Genomic DNA, 26,499 nt, shown 5'->3' with positions numbered 1-26,499 from the left:
CAGGATTTACAAGAGGAGGTCTCAATGAGAAGAAATAACAGAGAGTGTTAGGAAAGTCTTAAAACTGGAACACTGCAAATGTCAATCATCATCAAAATAAGGCTACAAAATATTAAAATGCAACAGTGTATTTGGTACATGGATAAATGCAAAAGGCATTATCTGACTACAGTGAAACAGGGAGACATGAACACTCAACAAGCCATCTCCAGTAGTGTTGAGGTCCTGGCCAGCCTCTCGTCCAGTCCAGGAGTCCCCCTGAATCAGCGGCAGGTAGCCTAGTGGTTAGAGCATTGGGCCAGTAACTGAAAGGTTGTTAGAACGAATCCCCGAGCTGACAAGGTAAAAATCTGTTGTTCTGCCCCTGAACAAGGCAGTTAACCAACTGTTCTTAGGCTGTCAATGTAAATAAGAATTTGTTCTTAACTGAGTTGCCTCGTTATATAAAAGATAAATATGAAAAAAATATAAATAATTATCAGAGAAGAAGAGCTGAATCATATGTTGGGAGATTCATATTTGCCAGACCAGCAAGTATTTGACAGCAACGTCAGAGCAGACGAGCTGTTTGCCTGTCTGGCTGTTCTGGCAAGCTGCACTCCTTTCATTACTCAGAGTGGCTTTCAGAGACACACTATGAGCTCATATTAAACAGTTTCATAGGAAATAGCATCAAATATGCAGAACTGTCTCATAAACATGCAGAGCTTTTCATTTCCCAAAATGCTAATAGTACTGGGCCAGAGCCTGTAATCTCAAATCAGTGCTCTCTGCTATTCAATCAAACAAGACAACAACAACAAAAAACGTGAAGGCAACCATTTTAATGCGTCACACACCAAGCTACACATTTCTGTCTTGTTTCTGCTTTTTATGTTTAAACGTCACTGTGCTTTATGCAAATCTTCATCAAAGTAATAATAGATTTTAAAAGGTTCTGAAGTACTGAAAATATGCTTTGTTTCAGCCTATAAATCCTAACAGAGATTAACATCAGAATCATAAGACAGCCATGTTAAAGGCCCACAGAGACATTACTCACAAACAAATAAGCATAAGTGCCCTGTTTCTATGATCACCACACATATGAGAAGAGTCAATAGGATTTCATGTGAACAATGAGCACACTGGAACTACTTGACAATATCATCTTTAAACGTGTTTTCAAGTTGCAACACTGATAGTACCGATAATGTATCTACTCTGAAATCATATTTAATCACATGCTTTAGTTGCCTCCCTTTTATTTGCTTTGTCAAGACAGTGAACAACTGCTTTACCAACTGCTGTAACCAACCCCTGTCTAGGTAACACTTAACTATCAAATCAACCAGGGGCGGACTTCGTAAATTGGAGGCCCCAGGGAGAGGACAAGCTGACATGCCATATTATTTTTAGGCCAGACAGCATCAGATACATGGGCTACACTTACAATGCCTTCAGAAAGTATTCACACACCATGACTTTTTCCACATTCTGTTATGTTACAACCTGAATTCAAATTGATTAAATAGATTTTTTTTTAGATCACTGCCCGACAAACAACACCCCATAATGTCTAAATGAATTACACTGAACAAAAATATAAACACAACATGTAAAGTGTTGGTCCCATGTTTCTTGAGCTGAAATAAAAGACACAGAAATGTTCCATACGCACAAAAAGCTTATTTCGCTAACGTTTTTTCACAAATTTGTTTACATCCCTGTTAGTGAGTACTTCTCCTTTGCCAAGATAATCAATCCACCTGACAGGTGAGGCATATCAATAAGCTGATTAAACAGCTCTGGCTAAGCCACTCAATGGCATTCAAAGCCACTCCTGCATTGTCTTGCCTGAGTGCTTAGGGTCGTTGTCCTGTTGGAAGGTGAACGTTCGCTCCAGTCTGAGGTCCTGAGCACTCCGCAGCAAATGTTCATCAAGAATCTCTCTGTACTTTGCTCCGTTCATCTTTCCCTCGATCCTGACTAGTCTCCCAGTCACTGCCACTGAAAAACATCCCCACAACATGATGCTGCCACCACCATGCTTCACTATAGGGATGATGCCAGGTTTACTCCAGACGTGACGCTTGGCATTCAGGCCAAAGAGGTCAATCTTGGTTTCATCAGGTCAGAGAATCTTGTTTCTCATGGTCTGAGTCCTTTAGGTGCAGCTTGCTTGGTGGTGCCCCTTGCTTAGTAATGTTGCAGACTCTGGGGCCTTTCAGCACAGGTGTACATATACTGAGATCATGTGACAGATCACGTGACATTTAGATTGCACACAAGTGGACTTTATTTAACTAACTATGTGACTTCTGAAGGTAATTGGTAGCACCATATCTTATTTAGGGGCTTCATAGAAAAGGGGGTGAATACATATGCACACATCACTTTTAAATTTTTTATTTATTTTTTTAAACAAATAATTTATTTTATTTCACTGTATTTTGTGTATGTCCATTACATGAAATCCAAGTAAAAATCAATTTAACCTGTTTGGGATAGGGAGCAGCATTTTCACTTTTGGATGAAAAGCGTGCCCATAGTAAACTGCCTCCTACTCAGTCCCAGATGCTAATATATGCAAATTATTATTAGTATTGGATAGAAAACACTCGGAAGTTGAGGTTTCTAAAACTGTTTGAATGATGTCTGTGAATATAACAGAACTCATATGGCAGGTGAAAACCTGAGAAAAATCCAACCAGGAAGTGGGAAATCTGAGGATTGTAGTTTTTCAAAGCTTGGCCTACCAAATACACAGTGTCTATGGGGACAAATTGCACTTCCTAAGGCTTCCACTAGATGTCAACCGTCTTTAGAAACTTGTTTCAGGGTTCTACTATAAAGGAGGGGCTCATAAGGGCTCTTTGAGTCAGTGGTCTGGTAGAGTGTCACAGGCTTGTGACGCGCGGTCACGAGAGAAGTAGCTCTAGTTCCATTGCTTTTCTACAGACAATGGCATTCTCCAGTTGGAACATTATTATTGAAGTTTTATGTTAAAAACATCCTAAAGATTCCATACATCGTTGGACATGTTTCTACGAACTGTAACGGAACTTTTAGACTTTGTCTGGACGTACTGCTCGCGCCTCATGAAGATGGATTACTGGGCTGAACGCGCTAACAACAAGTGGCTATTTGGACATAAATGATAGACTTTATGGAACAAATCAAACATTTACTGTCGAACTGGGATTCCTGGGAGTGCATTCTGATGAAGATCATCAAAGGTAACTTAATATTTATAATGCTATTTCTGACTTCTGTTGACTACCCAACATGGCAAGTTTTTCTTTGGCTGGATTGGGCTCTGAGCACCGTACTCAGATGATGCTTTTTCCGTAAAGTTTTTTATAAATCTGACACAGCGGTTGCATTAAGGAGAAGTCTATCTTTAATTCTGTGAATAATACTTGTATCTTTTATCAATGATTATTATAAGTATTTCTGGGAATTGATGTGGCTCTCTGCAAAACCATTGGATGTTTTGGAAGCAAAACATTACTGCACGTACCACGCCAATGTAAACTGCGATTTTTGGATATAAATATGCACATTATCGAACAAAACATACATGTATTGTGTAACATGATGTCCAAAGAGTGTCATCTGATGAAGATCATCAAAGGTTAGTGATTAATTTTATCTATATTTCTGCTTTTTGTGACTCCTATCTTTGGCTGGGAAAATGGCTGTGTGTGTTTTTGTGACTTGGCTCTGACCTAAAATAATCATATGTTGTGCTTTCGCTGTAAAGCCTTTTTGAAATCGGACACAATGGGTAGATTAACAAGAAGTTTATCTTTCATTTGCTGTATTGGACTTGTTAATGTGTGAAAGTTACATATTTCAAAAAAATATTTTTCAATTTCTATGCCTTTGATATTCGTACTGGATCTAACCGTCTGGGCAAGAGGGTCACTACTAATGTCAAAAAGGGGCGCGCTCAGTGGGGATTCTTGCCGGACCCCTCTAAATGATGAAAGCTGCAGATAAATGTCCATTTACTCTGACTCTAGGGTGGGGAGTCGAATAAAGGATTTGGACATATCTAATGACCTTGGGACCAAATCCAAATTCATGCAGCACTTGAAACAGATAAGGCCATGATCAAAAGCCTTCTGTGCATCCAGAGACAGAGCCACATTTTCCCCACCCTGAGTCTGGGCAGATGATGTAACATTTAGGCATCTTCTTATATTATCTGACAGTTGATGACCAGCAACGAACCCCGTTTGATCAGGGTTTATAATATCTGTTATGACTTATCCTAGTCACTTTGCCAAGATGGAAGTGAGCAGTTGGTAACTGTTTCGGTGCAAAGCGATAAGTCAAAATGAATTACAATCAGTAGCATCTTTGCCTTCTTTAAAACACTGATCAGAGATTCTCTCCAAGTATACAGTGAGATAGATCTCTGGTTTCTAATACATTTGAAAACACTTCCACTAATATTGGAGTGACATGGTCCGGGAAGGTTTTAAAGAATTCTAAATGATCTGATATGGGTCTATCTAGTTCTGTCACTGCTGAGCTCGTCAACTCAGGAAGTTCAATGCCTCGGAGGAAATTTTGTAGTTTATCAGGCTCAGGACATTTTTCTAGATAGAAAATGAACAGAGAGTAGCAGCAGTTTAAAATAGTGGGGGGAGGGGGGACAATGCAAATAGTCTGGGTTGCTATTTGATTAGCTGTTCAGGAGTCTTATGGCTTGGGAGGTAGAAGCTGTTAAGAAGCCATTTTGACCTAGACTTATTGCTCTGGTACCGCTTGCCGTGCGGCAGAGGGAACAGTCGATGACTAGGGTGGCTGGAGTCTTTGACCATTTTTAAGGCCTTCCTCTGACACCACCTGGTATAGAGGTACTGGATGGCAGGAAGATTTGCCCCAGTGATGTACTGGGCAGTATGGACTACCCTCTGTAATGCCTTGCAGTCGGAGACCGAGCAGTTGCCACATCAGGCAGTGATGCAAACTGTCAGGATGCTCTCGATGGTGCAGCTGTAGAACCTTTTGAGGATCTGAGGACCCATTCCAAATCTTTTCAGTATCCTGAGGGGCTATAGGTTTTGCCGTGCCCTTTTCAAGACTGTCTTGGTGTGTGTGGACCATGATAGTTTGTTGGTGATGTGGACACCAAGGTACTTGAAGCTCTCGACCTGCTCCACTACAGTCCCATCAACGAGAATGGGGGTGTGCTCCGTCCTCCTTTTCCTGTAGTTCACAATCATCTCCTTTGTCTTGATCATGTTGAGGGAGATGTTGTTGTCCTGGCACCACACGGCCAGGTCTCTGACCTCCTCCCTATAGGCTGTCTCATCGTTGTCGGTGATCAGTCCTACCACTGTTGTGTCATCTGCAAACTTAATGATGGTGTTGGAGTCGTGTCTTGACATGCAGTCATGAGTGAACAGGGAGTAAAGGAGGGGACTGAGTAAGCAGCCCTGAGGCACCTCTGTGTTGAGGATCAGCGTGGTGGTTGTGTTTTTACCTACCCTTACCACCTGGGGGTGGCGGATAGTCACGAAGTCCAGGATCCAGTTGCAGAGCGAGGTGTTTAGTTCCAGGATCCTTAGCTCAGTGATGTGCTTTCAGGGCACTATGGTGTTGAACGCTGAGCTGTAGTCAATGAATAGCATTCTCACATAGGTGTTCATTTTGTCCAGATGGGAAAGGGCAGTGTTGAGTGCAATAGAGATTGTATTTTCTGTGGATCTGTTGGGGGTGATATGCAAACTGGAGTGGGTCTAGGGTTTCTGGGATAATGGTGCTGATGTGAGCAATGACCACTCTTTCAAAGCACTTCATGGATACAGATGTGAGTGCTACAGGTCAGAAGTAATTTAGGCAGGTTACCTTAGTGTTCTTGGGCACAGGGACAATGGTGGTCTACTTGAAACATGTTGGTATTACAGACTCAGTCAGCGACAGGCTGAACATGTCAGTGAAGACACGTGCCATTTGGTCAGTGCAGGCTCGGAGTACACATTTATTTATTTTATTTCACCTTTATTTAACCAGGTAGGCTAGTTGAGAACAAGTTCTCATTTACAACTGCGACCTGGCCAAGATAAAGCATAGCAGTGTGAACAGACAACACAGAGTTACACATGGAGTAAACAATAAACAAGTCAATAACACAGTATAATTTTTTTTTAAAGAGTCTATATACATTGTGTGCAAAAGGCATGAGGAGGAAGGCGAAGAATTACAATTTTTCAGATTAACACTGGAGCGATAAATGATCAGATGGTCATGTGCAGGAAGATATACTGGTGTGCAAAAGAACAGAAAAGTAAATAAATAAAAACAGTATGGGGATGAGGTAGGTAAATTGGGTGGGCTATTTACCGATAGACTATGTACAGCTGCAGCGATCGGTTAGCTGCTCAGATAGCAGATGTTTAAAGTTGGTGAGGGAGATCCTGGCAATCCGTCTTGTGAATGTTGACCTGTTAACCTTTCTAGCGGAACCCCTCGACAACATTCCACTGAAAAGGCAGTGCGCGAAATTCTAAAATATTTTTTTAAAATATGTAACTTTCACACATTAACAAGTCCAATACAGCAAATGAAAGTTAAACATTTTGTTAATCTACCCATCGTGTCCGATTTAAAAAATGCTTTACAGCTAAAGCACAACATATGATTATGTTAGATCACCGCCAAGGCAAAAAACACACAGCCGGTGATTTTTCAGAAATACTCATAATAAACATTGATAAAAGATAGTGTTTTTCACAGAATTAAAGATAGACTTCTCCTTAATGCAACCGCTGTGTCAGATTTAAAAAACAAGGCACTCCAAGGAATCCCAGTTTGACAATAAATGACTGATTTCTTCCATAAAGTTCCATCATTTATGTCCAAATAGCCACTTGTTGTTAGCGTGGTCAGCCCAGTAATCCATCTTCATGAGGTGCAGACACTTCATCCAGACAAAAACTCGAAAAGTTCCGTTACAGTCGTTTAGAAACATGTCAAACGATGCATGGAATCAATCGTTAGGATGTTTTTAACATAAAACATCAATAATGTTCCAACCGGAGAATTACTTTGTCTTCAGAAAAAGCAAGGAACGCAAGGTAACTCTGTCGGGAGCGTGCGTCATGAGACCATGGCTCTCTGCCAGACCACTGACACAGAGGTCTCATGAGCCCCTCCTTTATAGTAGAATCTTTAGTCAAGTTTCAAAAGATGGTTGACATATAGTGGAAGCCGTAGGATGTGCAACCTCATCCATATCTCAATCTGTATTCGGTAGGCCAAGCTTTGAAAAACTACAAACCTCAGATGTCCCACTTCCTGGTTGGATTTTTCTCAGGTTTTCGCCTGCCATATGAGTTCTGTTATACTCACAGACATCATTCAAACAGTTTTTGAAAGTTCAGAGTGTTTTCTATCCAATACTAATAATAATATGCATATATTAGCATCTGGGACAGAGAAGGAGGCCGTTCACTCTGGGCACGCTATTCATCCAAAAGTGAAAATGCTGCCCCCTATCCCAAAAAGGTTAAAAGGTCTTATTCACATAGGCTACGGAGAGCGTTTTCCTGTTTGTTTATGGCCGTATACAGCTCATTGAGTGCGGTCTTAGTGCCACCATCGGTTTGTGGCACCCTTGTCTTACCAGAGGCCGATGTTCTATCCTGCCGGAAAAAAATACGTAAAATCTGCCAGCTGTATATAATTAATGTCACCATGACTCGGTGAAACACAAGATATTACTGTTTTTTATGTCCCGTTGGTAGGATATACGTGACCACAGTCAGTCTATTTTATTATCCATTGATTGTACGTTGGCTAATGGTAAAAGGAGATTACCCACTCGCCGTCGGATCCAGACCTTCGTCCCCGTTACCTCCGTCTCTTTCTCCTGTGAATGACAGGGATGTGGGCCTTGTCGGGTGTCGGAAGTAAATCCTTTGCGTCCGACTCGTTAAAGAAAAAGTATTTCTCCAGTACGGGGTGTGTAATTGCTGTCCTGTAATCTAGAAGCTCTTTTCGGTTATAAAACAAGGTGGCAGAAACATTATGTTCACAATAATTTACAAATAATGCAAAAAAAACACACACAATAGCACAACTGGTTAGAGGGTCATAAAACGGTAGCCAATATTACACTTATGTAAATGAGATATTTCTGTATTTAATTTTCAATACATTTGCAGAAATGTAAAACAAAAAACATTTTCACTTTGTCATTATGGGGTATTGTGTGTAGATGGGTACAACACAACAAAATGTGGAGAAGCCACCTCGACGACGAAGGCGTCTTGTCAGCAGCAGCTGTTTGTTACAAAATAAATGCCTTAACATTTTCTCTGAAAGCACCTTTTTTATATTTCTTTTATGATTATTTTACTCTTATTATTCTGTTAAATTATGCCCAGCTCATGGGGCCCCTTGATGATGTGTGGCCTGAGACAATGGTCTCTTCTGCCTAATGGTAAGCCCACCACTGGAACCTACTGGATTACAGCTCTGCCCTGCGAGCAATGACGGCTTGGATTAATGACACATGAAAAGCAATCTCCACACCCGAGAGGACCAGGCCCACAAGGGCACACTCAGCTCCACACATAATAAACATCCCATAATCGGGAACGCTCGCGTCGCAGGCCTGCTGATGCGACCAGGGCCGTAAATCTGTAAAACTTTACTTCTGCAGGTTTATCTGTGGTCCCTGGGCTTCTGGCCCATAGCCTGCTGCTCCTCCTGTAATGTGTTTGGTCAGACCATCGTTGGGGCCTTTTCAGTTGCTCTTGTTTCACTGAGCAGGAGATCCCTGCGAGAAAAAACACCTTCACTGAGATGATTAGGTCATGTGTAGATGGTTGCATGTAGCCTAGTGGTTAAGAGAAAAAACACCTTCACTGAGATGATTAGGTCATGTGTAGATGGTTGCATGTAGCCTAGTGGTTAAGAGAAAAAAAAACTTCACTGAGATGATTAGGTCATGTGTAGATGGTTGCATGTAGCCTAGTGGTTAAGAGAAAAAACACCTTCACTGAGATGATTAGGTCATGTGTAGATGGTTGCATGTAGCCTAGTGGTTAAGAGAAAAAACACCTTCACTGAGATGATTAGGTCATGTGTAGATGGTTGCATGTAGCCTAGTGGTTAAGAGAAAAAACACCTTCACTGAGATGATTAGGTCATGTGTAGATGGTTGCATGTAGCCTAGTGGTTAAGAGCGTTGGGCCAGTAACTGCAAGGTATCCGTTCTGAGCCTACTAGTTGAACAAAATCTGAGAAGGTCTCCTTGTGCAAAGCACTTAACCCTAATATCTCCTGTAAGACATCTATTGGATAAGAGTGTTTGCTAAATGTGTAGAGTAATGTATTTCTTATGAAGGGAATGTATCCATTTTGAACTTCTACGACAGTAATTATTTATTTACACAAATCTTCCTATTGACTCCTCAACCATAACTAATCCACCAATATGTTAATGACAAACAATGTTTTCTTGCCTTTACTAATCCACCAATATGTTAATGGTCAACCATGTTTTCTTGACTTTACTAATCTGCCAATATGTTAATGACAAACCATGTTTTCCTGGCTTTGATCATGTGCACGAGAGACGACAGTACATTTGGGTTAGCTCTACCTCAGTGACAGAGCATTAGTAACACACTGGCCAATGACCACCGTTTGGGCAGGAAGTTAGGTCACAGTACTGTGTAGTATTTTTTTTTAAACACAACCTACTGTATCGCCACAACTCGACTTCATCCTGACAGTTCATCCCCACCCACATGTCAAAATGCTGGGAGATGTCTAAGACTAACTAGCTAAGGCCCAGGCACTGGGGAACAAGTGGAGGCAGTCAGACGTGACTGGGCGATACCAGGGACAGGGGGAGGCAGGCAGACATGACTGGGTGATACCAGGGACAGGGGGAGGCAGGCAGACATGACTGGGTGATACAGGGGGAGGCAGGCAGGCAGACTTGACTGGGTGATACCAGGGACAGGGGGAGGCAGGCAGACATGACTGGGTGATAGCAGGGACAAGGGGGAGGCAGGCAGACATGACTGGGTGATACAGGGGGAGGTAGGCAGACTTGACTGGGTGATACCAGAGACAGGGGGAGGCAGGCAGACTTGACTGGGTGATACCGGGGACAGGGGGTGGCAGGCAGACATGACTGGGTGATACCAGGGACAGGCTGCCAGACATGGTTCAGTGATACCTGGGACAGGTGGGGGCAGGCAGACATGGCTGGGTGATCTGATCTAAGTGGTAAGGTGTAATCAGTAATTGCAGGCCTCTGCATTGGCTACAATTAATAAAATATGATGTGGTGTATTATTCAGCCAGGAGTGGGGCAGAAGCGTGTCATCGCTGTGCCATGTGAATAATAACAGACCATTACTGATGCTGCAGGTTGCTCATTACTCTGATTGTCCTGGAAATGTTGAGGTTGTGAATCTATTATTTTCTAAATTGTTGTGGGGAAATGCAGGAGCATTTATCACCATGCTGTACGCACCATGGAGCTCAACTGTACTAACACACACTGTTCATACCCACACAGGCGCACACATTTATTTCCCGTTATAAATGTTCTCATTGACTTGCATACAAAACTGAGCTAGCTAGCTACTTGGCTACTCTGGGACAATCTCACTCGTTTTTTCACTCACTCAAAATGACCAGAAAACTCAACTCAGTTTTACTTAAACATGTTATCTTTTGGATACGTAACCACGCGTACAAACCGTAAAACAGGATTTTAAAAAAAGGAAACACTGAGAGCTAGCTTCTCTGTTCTTTTCACCAGACTACTTCCAACAGTCACGGACCAAAGTGCGGAGAAGAGAGGAACACTCCGAATGCCTTGCCTAGTGGTAGTGTTAAGTAATACATGTGTATCAATGCAACACCATGGACGACCACAGTAATAGTGGAGTGGATGGCACAGAAATAAGACATTTTAATTTTTAACACACTTGAATTATTATACTCAGCTAGGCCATGAAACCTTTTAATTTTACAGAATGGCATTACAGCCATTGCAATTACACATGTGGAAACATTCCTACAGCAATTTATTTTCATGTGAGGAGAATAACACCATTTTAACCCCTCATGTGAACTTGCAATTCCACATGTGAAAGTGAGATTTACACGTGGATTTACACGTGGAGTTGTTTTAGATGTGAAACTGCAAATATCATTTTCACATGTTAATGTCTTTCAAATGTGAACTTGCAATTCCACATGAGGTGAAAATATGCTATATACAGTATATGAGGTGCAAATGTGAACTCTAAATGTTATACATGTGAATTTTAAGCTCAATCACATGTGAAAACTTTGAAAAGAGAACAGATGAGAAGAAGCACTGTAGCTAATATCAAATGTACCAACACTTTAATAATTGAATCTTAAGCAGATTTAAGATGGGGATATAGAAAGTCAATCTACTTATTTTTCCAAAGCTATGCCTGTGATTTGTTAAATGTCAAGACTGCTAAACAGAGTTTTTCATTTTAAAATGAATGGTTCTTGCTGACATTTATAGTTGTGTGTAACAACTGCAGGCTGCAACAAGCCAATGAAGATGCTGACAAAGTCAAACATTGAATGTCATTCCATCAAATGAGATGAAAACAATCATTAAAGACCATAATTAACTTTGTATTCATTTGGTAAATCAATGAGACTGCATGAACCTTTTTCCTTTGCATGACAAAGTCATCTGGCAGAGCGGGGCTTTGATTTGCCATTTCGCCAAAGTTTGCAGCAATGTTGTCAATAATCTAAGCAAGGACAGAGAGACTGCTGGGTAATCAGTAGCAGTGGAAGAAACAACAGTCACCCTTTTGTTTCTCTCTCTCTCTCTGTTTTTCAATCTCTCTTTCTCTGTTTCTCACTTTCTCTCTCTATTTATATCGCTCTCTCTCTCTCTCACTCTCTTTCTCTCACTCTGTTTCTTTCACTCTGTTTTTCTCTCTCTGTTTCTCTCTCACTCTGTTTCTCTCTCTCTGTTTCTCTCTCTCTCTCTGTTTCTCTCTCTCTCTCTGTTTCTCTGTTTCTCTCTCACTCTGTTTCTCTCTCTCTGTTTCTCTCTCTCTCTCTGTTTCTCTGTTTCTCTCTCACTCTGTTTCTCTCTCTCTGTTTCTCTGTTTCTCTCTCACTCTGTTTCTCTCTCTCTGTTTCTCTCTCTCTCTGTTTCTCTCTCTCTCTCTGTTTCTCTCTCTCACTCTGTTTCTCTCTCTCTGTTTCTCTCTCTCAGTCTGTTTCTCTCTCTCACTCTGTTTCTCTCTCTCACTCTGTTTCTCTCTCTCACTCTGTTTCTCTCTCTCTGTTTCTCTCTCTCACTCTCTGTTTCGCTCTCACTCTCCCACTCTCACTCACTCTCTGGTTAGTAACTAAGGTGACTGGAGCACCTTGCGCTCACACACTCTCAGCTTTCAGGGGTGGTGTGTGAAAATCACACCATGCTCCATTCCAGCTGAATAGAACACCATCTGACACTGTTCGGAGAGCGATAATGTAATGATGTAAAGTCTCTTCAAGTTCCTTGAAAAATATGATTCTGGGTAGGGTTGCACATTTCGGGGAATATTCAGAGGTGGAAACTTTCCGTGGGAATATATGGGAATTAATATTAATACCATTTAAATGTAGATGTTTTTTGCATTGGATATATTTACCATACCATATTGGAGACAGAAACATAAACATGATCTTATCATAAGTAGACATAATTGCAAATGATTAAAACCTTCCAATAGAATAGTTTTTTAAAACTATTTAGTTACAAATTGAACTTTAATTAAATGAGTTGACTCTTCCCATAGGATGTATTCACTGAACAACAAAAGAAAGGGAAGATTGAATGATCCCCAATGATCCATCGCATCTCCCAAAAACATTTTCAACATACATCTGTAAAATGATAGTCTAGAAACTAAAGCTATGGTTGTATTCCTCTCAGGCTTCCATGTAGTCTCCCTGGACCTCCTCAATGTCCACCTCTTGAACATCAGACTGAGGCCTCATCTTCACTGTCACTTTCCAACATTGTTGAGGATGGCTCGTTGTCAATCTCAAAAAGCCTAAAATTTGCCCGGATAGCCACCAATTTTTCAACCCTTGTATTGGTCAACCTGTTGCATGCTTTGGTGTGTGTGTTCCCAAACAAGGACCAGTTGCGCTCTGAGGCGGCTGATGTTGGTGGAATTTGGAGGATGATAGAGGCAACAGGGGAAAGAGCCTCTGATCCACAAAGTCCCTTCCATCAGGTGGCACGACTGCCATATTGCATCTCCATCCCAAAGCCCTTGCTTGGAAGTGTACTTCGCCAGACTGCCAAGAACCTTGCCCTCATCCAGGCCAAGGTGTCGAGACACGGTAGTAATGACACCATAGGCCTTGTTGATCTTTGCACCAGACAGGATGCTCTTGCCAGTGTACTTGGGGTCCAGCATGTATGCTGTGGCGTGTATGGGCTTCAGGCAGAAGTCTTCACACTTTTTGATGTATTTCAGAACTGCAGTTTCCTCTGCTTGGTGGGCAGGGCAGTACGGATTTATTCTCTTACATCTGCAAGCAAAGTCTTAACATCAGACAGGATGGCATTATCTCCCTCAATCCGTGCAATGGCTATTGCTATAGGTTTCAGGAGTTTCAGGCTGCTTACCACTCTCTCCCAAAATACATAATCAAGGAGGATCCTCTTGATGGGGTTGTCCAAATAGTCAGACTGTGATATGGCCATTTCTTGGAGAGACTCCTTCCCCTCCAGGAGACTGTCAAACATGATGACAACACCACCCCAGCGGGTGTTGCTGGGCAGCTTCAATGTGGTGCTCTTATTCTTCTCACTTTGCTTGGTGAGGTAGATTGCTGCTTTAACTTGATAACCCTTCACATACCTAACCATTTCCTTGGCTCTGTTGTAGAGTGTATCCATTGTTTTCAGTGCCATGATGTCCTTGTGGAGCAGATTCAATGCATGAGCAGCACAGCCAATGGGTGTGATGTGAGGGTAGGACTCCTCCTCTTTAGACCAAGCAGCCTTCATGTTCGCAGAATTCACAGGTTCTTTGGCCGCCTCTCCTTCCAGTTCTCTGCTGCCAATGACTGGAACGAACTACAAAAATCTCTGAAACTGGAAACACTTATCTCCCTCACTAGCTTTAAGCACCAACTGTCAGAGCAGCTCACAGATTACTGCACCTGTACATAGACCACCTATAATTTAGCCCAAACAACTACCTCTTTCCCAACTGTATTTAATTTAAATTTATTTTGCTCCTTTGCACCCCATTATTTTTATTTCTACTTTGCACATTCTTCCATTGCAAAACTACAATTCCAGTATTTTACTTGCTATATTGTATTTACTTTGCCATCATGGCCTTTTTTGCCTTTACCTCCCTTCTCACCTCATTTGCTCACATTGTATATAGACTTGTTTATACTGCATTATTGACTGTATGTTTGTTTTTACTCCATGTGTAACTCTGTGTCGTTTTATCTGTCGAACTGCTTTGCTTTATCTTGGCCAGGTCGCAATTGTAAATGAGAACTTGTTCTCAACTTGCCTACCTGGTTAAATAAAGGTAAAATAAATAAAATAAATAAATAAAAAAGAATTGTCTGTCACCAGTGAAAATACCTTCTGTGGTCCAAGGTCATTGATGACTGCCTTCAGCTCATCTGCAATGTAGAGATCGGTGTATCTGTTGTCCCTTGTGTCTGTACTCTTGTAGAATACTGGTTGAGGGGTGATGTAGTGATTTATTCCTTGCCCATGAACATTCAACCATCCATCAGAGATGATTGCAATACAATCTGCTTTCTCTATGATTTGCTTGAGCTTCACTTGAACTTTGTTGAACTCTGCATCCAGCAAATGAGTAGATAAGGCATGTCTGGTTGGAGGTGTGCATGCTGGGCAAAGAATATTTGGAAATCTCTTCCAATGCACATTGCCTGTGAGCATCAGAGGTGAACCAGTTGCATACACAGCTCAAGCAAGACATTCATCAGCATTTCTCAAAAAAGAGTCACTTCTGATTCCAGGAGGACCATGAGCTGTTGCTATTGTTAAGGTGTCTGATTCATCAATTTTACCTCTTATAGAAGTAGACAGACTTTTGTCAGAGGTTGCTTGTTGTGAGCGCCGAGGGAACTTTATGCACTTGGCCAGATGATTCTGCAACTTTGTTGCCTTCTTCACATATGATTTGGCACAGTATTTGCAAATGTACACAGCTTTTCCTTCTACATTAGCTGCAGTGAAATGTCTCCACGCATCAGATAGTGCCTGTGGCATTTTCCTGTAAAGATTAGAAAAAAGTGAGTAAAAAATAAATAAATGCAATTTCTTGTAAAGATAAATAGTTAAGCAGTTAGATTAAACAAATCCATTGTAATATATATATATTTTTTAAATGGAAAACAGTTAGCAGGCTCAAACAAGCTAAAACACACATGGTAGCCAAAATTAACTAGCAGAAATTGTTAATAAGTTAGAAATTATTTAAACACACTTCGCTACTATTTACTAGTTAACATAAAATGATCTATGTCGTATAAAATAAATTCACCCCACCCAGTATTGATTCAAAACTTACCAGAAAGCATGTAGTCCTTGGCTCAGACAGTGTAGTAGTGTGGGCTCAATAGCATCTCATTAGTGTGCAAGATCTTGAAAATCAGCTGATGTGATGGAAGTGTGCACTGCACATGTGATGGAAGAATGCACTGTGCATACAGAGGGTTGAAATGCCATTGAATTGGGAATAGTTTAACCAAAACACGCCACAAGACCTACAGTAGAATTGCCTTTTGTGTATCCCACAAAAAAAAGGTTTACTGTTATAAGCTAACTTTTTTTGATCAATTTAAGTTAAATTAACTTTCCCATGGAAATTTACCAGAATGTTTCTGACCCTTTGCAACCCTAATTCTGAGTATTTGTTTGGTGCATGAAAAGGCTTTAGTTGGGTTTCCTACTTTCCATGTTATTGTTGAGGCTCCGGGGTCATATGTGTTGGTACTTTTAATCTTCACACCTCAGATCAGATGAGCAGCCCTGGTAATTAAGACGGAGTTTCATTCTGTGTCTAGCAGACAAAGACCTGCCTCCTGCAGAAGGTCATCAGATGACAGAGGACCGGAGAGGTCAATCCCAGGAAGACAGCAGAAGGTTTTTCAATGCTTTGGAGAATGATTCGGTACATATTGTTATGGTCTTCCTGTATAATTCAATAGTTATTCAAAACACTGTAGCCAATCCATAAGATTCTAAAGTAGAGAAATATGTATAACGGATGTCACGTTGCTTGCTTAACGAGTTCCACTTCCTACGTGTGTGGCTGAAAAAGCTGAATCCACTAATTGAAAGGGGTGTCCAGGTACTTTTGTATGTGTATATATACAGTAGCAATCAAAAGCTTGGACACACCAACTCATTCAAGGGTTTTTCTTTATTTTGCTATTTTCTACATTGCAGAATAATAGGGAAGATATCATAACTTTGAAATAACACATTGTTTGTTTAACACATATGAAATCAAAAGTGTTAACAATTCAAAATATACTTTATATTTGAGATTCTTCAAAGTAGCCACCCTTTGCCTTGATGACAGCTTTGCACACGCTTGGCATTCTCTCAACCAGCTTCATGAGGTAGTCACCTGGAATGCAATTCAATTCAATTCAATTGTGCCTTGTTAAAAGTACATTTTTTGAATTTCTTTCCTTCTTAACTTCTTGGTGAAAGGGGGCAGTATATTCACGTCCGGATGAAATGCATGTCCAAATTCAACTGCCTGCTACTCATCCCCAGAAGATAAGATATGCATATTATTAGTAGATTTGGATAGGAAACACTCTGAAGTTTCTAAAACTGTTTGAATCATGTCTGTGAGTATAACAGAACTTATTAGCAGGCAAAACCCAGAGGACAAACCATTCCGATAATTTTTTTTGAGGTCACTCTCTTTTCAATGTGTTTTCATTGGGAATCCAGATTTCTAAGGGAACATCTTGCAGTTCCTATCGCTTCCAATGGATGTCAACAGTCTTTAGAAATTGGTTGAGGTTATTGCTTTGTGTAATGAAGAAGTACGGCCATCTTGAACGAGGGTCACTTGAAGTGTACTGTTAGATAGAGGTGCGTGCCCAAAAAGCATGCTTCAGTTTGTTTTCTTCCTGTATTGAACACAGATCATCCCGCCTTCAATTTGATTGATTATTTACGTTAAAAAATACCTAAAGTTGTATTACAAAAGTAGTGTGAAATGTTTTGGCAAAGTTTACAGGTAACTTTTGAGATATTTTGTAGTCATGTTGAGCAAGTTGGAACCAGCTTTTTTTCTGGATCAAACGCGCCAAATAAATGGACATTTTGGATATATATCGACGGATGGACGATGGAGTGCTGCATCAGATGACCTGGCCCCCAAAAATCACCCAACCACAACCCAATTGAGATGGTTTGGGATGAGTTGGACTGCAGAGTGAAGGAAAAGCAGCCAACAAGTGCCCATCATATGTGGGAACTCCTTCAAGACTGTTGGAAAAGCATTCCTCATGAAGCTGGTTGAGAGAATGCCAAGAGTGTGCAAAGCTGTCATCAAGACAAAGCGTGGCTACTTTGAAGAATCTCAAATATAAAATATATTTCTATTTGTTTAACCCTTTTTTGGTTACTACAGGGTTCCATATGTGTTATTTAATGTTTTATTTAAAGTTTTGATGTCTTCTATTAATCTACAATCGAGAAAATAGTAAAAATAATTAAAAACCATAGAACGAGTAGGTGTTCTAAAACATTTGACTGGTAATGTCTGAGGAAATAGCAAGTATTTTTTAAACGGTCTGTTTGAGATACACGTTTTTGAGGTAGGGTTTTTTAAGTGTTTTTTTTTTCAATTTATGCTTAGGCCACAAATACGAGTTTAGGATTAGTCAACAACATTATTTGGGTATGAGTTAAAATAATATGAAATTATAAAGTGAGATTTTCACTGAACTGTTTAAGAAAATGAACATCAGGTCTGGAGGACAAATTACAATTCATGCCACAGCGGAGGTACAATTCTTAAACGGAAGCTATAATGGATTAGATTAGAGATTACATGGTTGATTTGAAGATTATAGAGAGCGTTTGCACAGAAACAGATACCAGACAAAAGGGTAAAACTCACACAACCCACATTATGAACTGGCATGCCTTTCAGACAGTCCTCTTGAATAACCCTCCTGTAATCCACCCCCCGAAGAAAAAATATATATATATAAAATCGAAGAGTTTCTCAATGGTGTATACACTGACCACATCATGTTTGAACACGAATAGCGAAATGAATAGGCTACACTGTAGATGTCGATTTGAAAGGCTTGGCTGAAAACAAGCCAGAAGTGTAAACGGCAGTTTGTGTGTGTTCACTACAGCTCAAGAGGTCGATAGTGGTGGAAATGTTTCTGAGGAAACAGAGCTGCGTTCAGAATCCTCCAGGGAGGCTCTGAACCTTGTGACTGGCCAACATCCCTTATGTTCTACATCAGTGTCCATGCTATCTTTTCATAGTGGTGAAGGAAAGAGAATCTTCTTCACACTAAAGACGGATGAACTTCATGTGACTTTTCCCACCCTTCCTAACCTTGTACCCTGTGATGTTTCCAGGCGAGTTCAAGGGAAAGTGACAAGCAGATCAAACAGAAAGCACTTACTTAACACTTCTGGGCATATAGCAAGCATCAATTCCTAGCAGTGGCAACATTTTATGGTTCAGTTCATTGTTATTGCAGAGATGCCCATTTTATTGGTAACACCTTATAGACTTACACATTCCACTCCGCCTGACACAACTCATCACTGTAACCAAACTTTTATGATATTTCAGGTTTCTATCACATCCATCCACTGTCTTCTGCAGCACTATCTCTCTGTGCAGAGAGTGATTGATTGCCACCAGCTGCATTTGAAATCTCCCGGTTAACTGGTCCACCATCGCCATCACACTGCACACTGCCCTATCCCATCTGGACAAGAGGAATCAAATCAAATCAAATGGTATTGGTCAAATACACGGGGGGGGGGGAGTCCTTGTTAGCGGGCTGCGAAGGTGGCACTGTTGTCACGTTCTGACCATCGTTCGTATGTGTTTTCCTTGTTTTAGTGTTGGTCAGGACGTGAGCTGGGTGGGCATTCTATGTTGTGTGTCTGGTTTGTCTATGTCTATGTTTGGCCTGATATGGTTCTCAATCAGAGGCAGGTGTTAGTCATTGTCTCTGATTGGGAACCATATTTAGGTTGCCTGTTTTGTGGGTGATTGTTCCTGTCTCTGTGTTTGCACCAGATAGGACTGTTTAGGTTTTCACTTTTCTTGTTTTGTTTTGTTTAGTCTGTTCATGTATAGTCGTCTTTATTAAAAACATGAATAACCACCACGCTGCATTTTGGTCCGCCTCTCTTTCACCAGAAGAAAACCCTTACAGAATCACCCACCACAACAGGACCAAGCGGCGTGGTAACGGGCAGCAGCAGGAGCAGCGCGATAAAAACTTCTGGACTTGGGAGGAAATCCTCGATGGGAGAGGACCCTGGGCAAAACCAGGGGAGTGTCGCCGTCCCAAGGTGCGACAGGAGAAGCGGCAGCAGGACCAGCGCGAGGAAGAATGGACATGGGAGGAAGAATTGGAAGGAAAAGGACCCTGGGCACAGCCTGGAGAATATCGCCGCCCCAAAGAAGAGCTGGAGGCGGCGAAGGCAGAGAGGAGCTGATATGAGGAGGCAGCACAACGGTGTGGATGGAAGCCCGAGAGTCAGCCCCAAAAATGTATTGGGAGGAGGCACACAGGAAGTGTGGCGAAGCCAGGTAGGAGACCTGCGCCAACTTCCTGTGCTTACCGGGGGGCTAGTGAGACCGGGCAGGCACTGTGTTATGCTTTGGAGCGCACGGTGTCCCCAGTGCGGGTGCATAGCCCGGTGCGGTACATTCCAGCTCCGCGTATCGGCCGGGCTAGAGTGAGCGTCGAGCCACTGGTCCCCAGTGCGTCTCCTTGGGCCGGCTTACATGGCACCAGCCTTGCGCACGGTTTCCCCAGTTCGCCTGCATAGCCCAGTGCGGGCTATTCCACCTCGCCGCACTGGCAGGGCGACCGGGACCATTCAACCGGGTAAAGTTGGACAGGCTCGGTGCTCAAGAGCTCCAGTGCGCCTGCACGGTCCGGTCTATCCAGTACCACCTCCACACCCCACCCCTCCGGTAGCAGCTCCCCGTTACCAGGCTTCCTGTGCGTGTCCTCGGCCCAGTACCACCAGTGCCAGCACCACGCATCAGGCCTACAGTGCGCCTCACCTGTCCAGCGCTGCCGGAGTCTCCCTCCTGTCCGGCGCTGCCAGAGTCTCCCGCCTGTCCGGCGCTGCCAGAGCTCCCGCTCCTCAGTCCAGAGGCACCAGCGCTCCTCAGTCCAGAGGCGCCAGAGCTTCTCTGTCCAGCGCGGCCAGAGCCTTCTTCCTCTCCAGCGCAGCCGGAGTCTCCCGCCTGTCCGGCGCTGCCAGAGCTCCCGCCCCTCATTCCAGAGGCGCCAGAGCTCCTCAGTCCAGCACTGCCAGAGCCTTCCTCTCCAGCGCCGTCTGAGCTACCCGTCTGCCCAGCGCCGCCAGTGCCGCCAGTCTGCCCAGCGCCGCCAGTCTGCCCAGCGCCACCAGTGCCGCCAGTCTGCCCAGCGCCGCCAGTCTGCCCAGCGCCGCCAGTGCCACCAGTCTGTCCAGCGCCGCCAGTGCCGCCAGTCTGCCCAGCGCCGCAAGTGCCGCCAGTTTGCCCAGCGCCGCCAGTCAGCCCAGCGCCGCAAGTGCCGCCAGTCTGCCCAGCGCCGCAAGTGCCGCCAGTCAGCCAGGAGCCGCCAGTCAGCCAGGAGCCGCCAGCGCCGCCAGTCAGCCAGGAGCCGCCAATCTGCCAGGATCAGTTAGATCTGCCAGTCAGCCAGGATCCGCCAGGATTCGCCAGTCAGCCAGGATCTGCCAGAACTGCCAGTCGGCCAGGATCTGCCAGTCAGCCAGGATCCGCCAGTCAGCCAGGATCCGCCAGTTAGCCAGGATCTGCCAGAGCCGTCAGTCAGCCAGGATCCGCCAGTCAGCCAGGATCCGCCAGAACCACCAGCCAGGATCTGCTAGATCCATCAACCTGCCTGAGCTTCCTCTCAGTCCTGAGCTTCCCCTCAGTCCCGAGCTTCCCTCAGTCCCGAGCTTCCCTCAGTCCCGAGCTTCCCCTCAGTCCCGAGCTACCCCTCAGTCCCGAGCTACCCCTCAGTCCTGAGCTACCTCAGTCCGGAGCTGCCCCTCAGTCCAGTGGGGCCCGTTGTTAGGTTTCCTAGGCCAAGGTTAGCGGCGAGGGTCGCCACTCAAAGGACGCTAAGGAGGTGGAATAAGACAATTATGGAGTGGGGTCCACGTCCAGCGCCAGAGCCGCCACCGCGGACAGATGCCCACCCAGACCCTCCCCTATAGGTTTAGGTTGTGGGTTCGGAGTCCGCACCTTGGGGGGGGGGGTTCTGTCACGTTCTGACCATCGTTCGTATGTGTTTTCCTTGTTTTAGTGTTGGTCAGGACGTGAGCTGGGTGGGCATTCTATGTTGTGTGTCTGGTTTGTCTATTTCTATGTTTGGCCTGATATGGTTCTCAATCAGAGGCAGGTGTTAGTCATTGTCTCTGATTTGGTTCTATACGCCGAATCAGCGTATAGATCGATGTTGTTCTCTGAGGCTAACCGGAACATATCCCAGTCCGCATGATAGAAAAAATCTTGAAGCGTGGATTCCGATTGGTCAGACTAGTGTTGAATGGTTCTCGTCACTGGTACATCCTGTTTGAGTTTCTGCCTTTAAGATGATAGGAGCAAGATAGCGTTGTGGTCGGATTTGAAGGGCGGGGGAGAGCTTTGTATGCATTGCGGAAGTTAGAGTAGCAGTGATATGTATTACCACCGCACGTTGTGCAATCAATATGCTGATAGAATTTAGGTAGCCTTGTTCTAAAATTTGCTTTGTTCAAATTCCCAGCTACAATAAATGCAGCCTCAGGATATATGGTTTCCAGTTAATTTAGAGTCCAGTGAAGTTCCTTGAGGGCTGTCTTGGTGTCTGCTTAGGGAGAATGTACACAGCTGTGATGATAACTGACAAGAATTCTCTTGGGAGGTAATATGGCCAGCATTTGATTGTAAGGAATTCTAGGTCGGTGAGCAGAAGGACTTGAGTTCCTGTATGTTGCTATGATTACACCATGAGTCATTAATCATGAAGCAATACACCCCTCCCTTCCTCTTCCCAGAGAGGTGTTTATCTCTTGTCGGCACAATGCATGGAGAAGAACGGTGGAAGAACCGATTCCGACAACATATCCCGAGGGAGCCATGATTCTGTGAAACAGAGAATGTTTCAATCTCTGATGTCTCTCTGGAAGGCAGCCCATGCTCAAATTGAATCGACCTTGTTGTCAAGAGACTGGACATTGGCGAGTAGTATACACGGGAACGGTGGGCGATGTGCATGTCTACGGAGCCTGACCAGGAGGCCGCTCCGTCTGCCTCTTCTGCAGCTCTATTGTTTTGGCTCGGCTTCTGGGATTAGAGCCATTGTCCTGGGTGGTGGTTCAAACAGAGGATCCGCTTCGGGAAAGTCGTATTCCTGGTAATAATGTTAGTAAGTTGAAGTCGCTCTTATATCCAATAGTTCTTCCTGGCTGAATGTAATAAGACTTAAGATTTCCTGGGGTAACAATGTAAGAAATAATACATAAAAAATTAAATAAATACTGCATTGTTTCCAAAGGACTTGAAGCGAGGCGACTATCTCTGTCGGCGCCATCTAGAATACCTATATACAGTAAGAATGCTATTAATTGACTACAGCTCAGCATTCAACACCATAGTACCCTCCAAGCTCAACATTAAGCTTGAGGCCCTGGGTCTCAACCCCGCCCTGTGCAATTGGGTCCTGGACTTTCTGATGGGCCACCCCCAGGTGGTGAAGGTAGGAAACAACATCTCCACTTCGCTGATCCTCAACACTGGGGCACACAAGGGTGCAGGCTCAGCCCACTCCTGTACTCCCTGTTCACCCATGACTGCGTGGCCATGCATGCCTCCAACTCAATCATCAAGTTTGCAGACGACACAATAGTAGTGGGCTTGATTCCCAAACAACGACAGCCTACAGGGAGGAGGTGAGGGCACTCAGAGTGTGGTGTCAGAAAAACAACAATCTCACTCAATGTCAACAAAACAAAGGACATGATGGTGAACTTTAGGAAACAACAGAGCACCCCCCTATCCACATCAACGGGACATAGTGGAGAAGGCGGAAAATTTTCACTTCATCTGCGTACACATCACAGACAAACTGAAATGGTCCACCCACACAGACAGTGTGGGGAAGAAGGCGCCACAGCGGCTCTCCAGAGGGTGTGCGGTCTGCACAACGCATCACCGGGGACAAATTACCTACAAAAAGATCATCAAGGACACCAACCACCCTAGCCACTGCCTCTTCACCCCACTACTATCCAGGAGGTGAGGTCAGTACAGGTGCATCAAAGCTGAGACCGAGAGACTGAAAAACAGCATCTATCTCAATGCCATCAGACTGTTAAACAGCAATCACTAACTCAGAGAGGCTGCTGCCTACATAGACTCACATCTTTGGCCACTTTAATAAATGGATCACTAGTCACTTTAAATAATGCCACTTTAATCATGTTTACATATCTTACATTACTCATCTCATATGTATATACTGTATCTTATCTATTGCAGTGGTCGCACCGACTTTTCGACTTGAAGATCACTGACATCATGATTTGACCTCGTTGACCATTAGATGCAGGTACCATCAGTCCAGTAAAATAAAAAAGCTAATTATTTCAATTCATGCTTCACAGTGCCTCGCAAGTGCTAAACCAACTGATCTATTTTGTTATCAAAGCTCGAGTTTTGAAATATAATATGGTCTGATTAACAATATTGTCAGGCCAATCATATAGCCAATATGCTGTGATAATATATTAGACCTACCGCCCAAAACTTATTCCTACAAAACTGTTTGTGTGAGGTTAATGTAAAAAATAATAATATCTGAGCAGTAGATCTCAGCTTGCTTTTCGACTGCAAAAGTGATCTTGACTCAGAAAAGTTTGGTGAACACTGATCTATTGCATCTTGCCTATGCTGCTCGGCCATCGCTCATCCATATATTTATATGTACATATTCTTATTCCATACCTTTAGATTTGTGTGTATTAGGTAGTTGGGAAATTGTTAGATTACTTGTTAGATATTGCTGCACTGTCGGACCTAGAATGACATAATTTTGCTACACTCGCATTAACATCTGCTAACCATGTGTATGTGACCAATAAAGTATCATTTGGATTTGATTTGGATGTCTCTATCCCTGAGACCTGTAAAGCATCACCAACAACTCAGTGTTGTTTCAGGTAACTTAAAATGTCTGTTTTGCATTACAGCTCATAGTCTCGGAGTTCAACGTTTAACTGTAAGTACGCTGTGCTGCAATTGCAGAAGTAGAAGCACTTTTTCTTGAAGGCAATGCTACTGAAAGTGTGATTGTCAATGTAAAGGTATTTCTCGAGTATAGTAAAATGTGTATACACACACACACACACACACACACACACACACACACACACACACACACACACACAGAGAAACACAACAGATCACATAGAATGTTATACAGTACCTTTTGTTCTTTTGAGCTTTCTTCTTGTCCATTATGACAGGTACACAGTTGGTGAGCTCTGTCCAGTCGGCATGCAAACCACAGCTCCAGCCCGTAGAGAACCGAGAGAACAGCCAGGACTCGTCTTTGCCTGGTCGGTGGCATGTACATTTCTTCTGCCCTGACTTACAGTCGCATGGCTGCTCCAAACGAATATTCCTAACTAAGTGCCTTCCAAACGTGGTTCCACCAGTCTTTTGAATGTGTAAAAACACTATCACATCGTCTCCTTTGATATTGAAATCCACGTGCCGCTGAAGGTCTCGTTCAGTAAAGTTGAATTTTGACGGCAATTTCGGTGGGCTGTCATCCTCCAGTTCTGTGTAAAAGTCTTCGGTTGTCCGATATTGGGTAGAAAGTAGACTGGCCCCTCTCAATTTTTCCCCAGTATTAAAGTGGCAAGAATTGCTGCCAGCTGGACAGATATATTGATAGCCTATCATTACAAAAAGAACAGCTAAAATAGGAACTAAGATCAGCTTATTGGATTTCTCATCCATTATAACAATAAGGTGTTTTCATATTAGTGTGAATTATTACACATTATCCTTTCAGTAGTTGCTTCTTGATTCATCATAGTAATGTCTACGGACCTTCAAAGTGCCACATGTTGATGGACAAGATCTATCAAAAAGCGTATTCTGGTCTAAACATGTAGCCTACCTTAGTGTTTTATGGATACGGCATTCATATTCATCAACGCAGATCATTTAAAACAAGGCAGGTTTGCAACAAACAAAAAACATGTCATATGTCGGTTACATATCCCTTGTTGGTTGTCCGAACTTCACAGACGGTGCTGCATACTAACGTCCCTCGTACTTGGATTTTAAGTGGAAACGAGCCATTCAAAATGTTTCATTCTGATCCGAACAAATTACAATTTCTGTTTAAATTCAGCACCACAAACATGCATGTAGGCTGGAGGTTACTCGAGAAACGTCAGACGTTATCCTTATGAGGCAAGTGACTGCAGCTCCGACTACAATGGGATGGGTCCTGAAACGTCCTCATACATCGCGCGGTATAGTTTGTTTCAAATATTGTAGGCTACTACTTGAAGATGCTGTATCCAAGACTCCGTGATCATGTTACGCACTCTTCGTTGTCATATCCTATCCATTGATTTATGTGGACACATATTTTAGGCTACCTTGGCTATAGGCTAGCATAGGAGAAATGTCGAAGAACAGATGCATTCAGCTCTTACCGATCAGTCAGCACACACAAGTGACTGGACAACCGAAAGTCGATGTTCGTAAAACAATCTATGAGCAATTGAGAACGGCATGTGAGTTTAGTGCTGGGCAATTATCAAATAGTAGATTTTATACTAAGAACATTTAACCAAAAGCACGTTGAAAATTTTATACGAAAGTCAATGGTTAGAATAATAAAATAAAAACGACAGCCAATCGAAGGTGGGAAAATGTATCCAGTCCAATCCAAATACTGTAGGCTACAAACTTCATGCAGCTTGTTTCATGCATTGACATATGGTTGCATGAGAGCCAAAAGCTATTGAAACACAGTTTGCACGATATTAATACATTAATTGAAAAAATAAATATAGACGTGAAATATATATATATATATTTTAGGATCACCATTCGTGGGAATGAACCATCACTTTCGACTTCAAGCACCATGGACAGATCCCAGGTATCGCGTAACAATTACAATAGGCTTTTCTAAATTGTTGACGCATGCAATCTACTGCAAATTGTT

At 43.0% G+C, this 26,499-nt stretch overlaps 1 protein-coding gene across 1 annotated transcript in view; it reads right to left on the bottom strand.

The window, feature by feature from the left end:
• LOC109870760 (heparan-sulfate 6-O-sulfotransferase 3-B-like) overlaps positions 1-25,950 on the bottom strand; it is a 128,633-nt gene extending 102,683 nt beyond the window's left edge. The window contains exon 1 of the mRNA XM_031806321.1: positions 24,733-25,950. Within this exon, the coding sequence (XP_031662181.1) occupies positions 24,733-25,271 (539 nt within the window). The 5' untranslated portion in view covers positions 25,272-25,950. The remainder of the gene's footprint in view (positions 1-24,732) is intronic.
• Between the last annotated feature and the right edge of the window lie 549 nt (positions 25,951-26,499).

This window comes from Oncorhynchus kisutch, linkage group LG26 (assembly GCF_002021735.2).
Source record: "Oncorhynchus kisutch isolate 150728-3 linkage group LG26, Okis_V2, whole genome shotgun sequence".
In the NCBI taxonomy this organism is placed as follows: Eukaryota; Metazoa; Chordata; class Actinopteri; order Salmoniformes; family Salmonidae; genus Oncorhynchus; species Oncorhynchus kisutch.
Note: the sequence above shows the minus strand (reverse complement) of the source record. Positions and strands in the feature narration are given on the sequence as shown.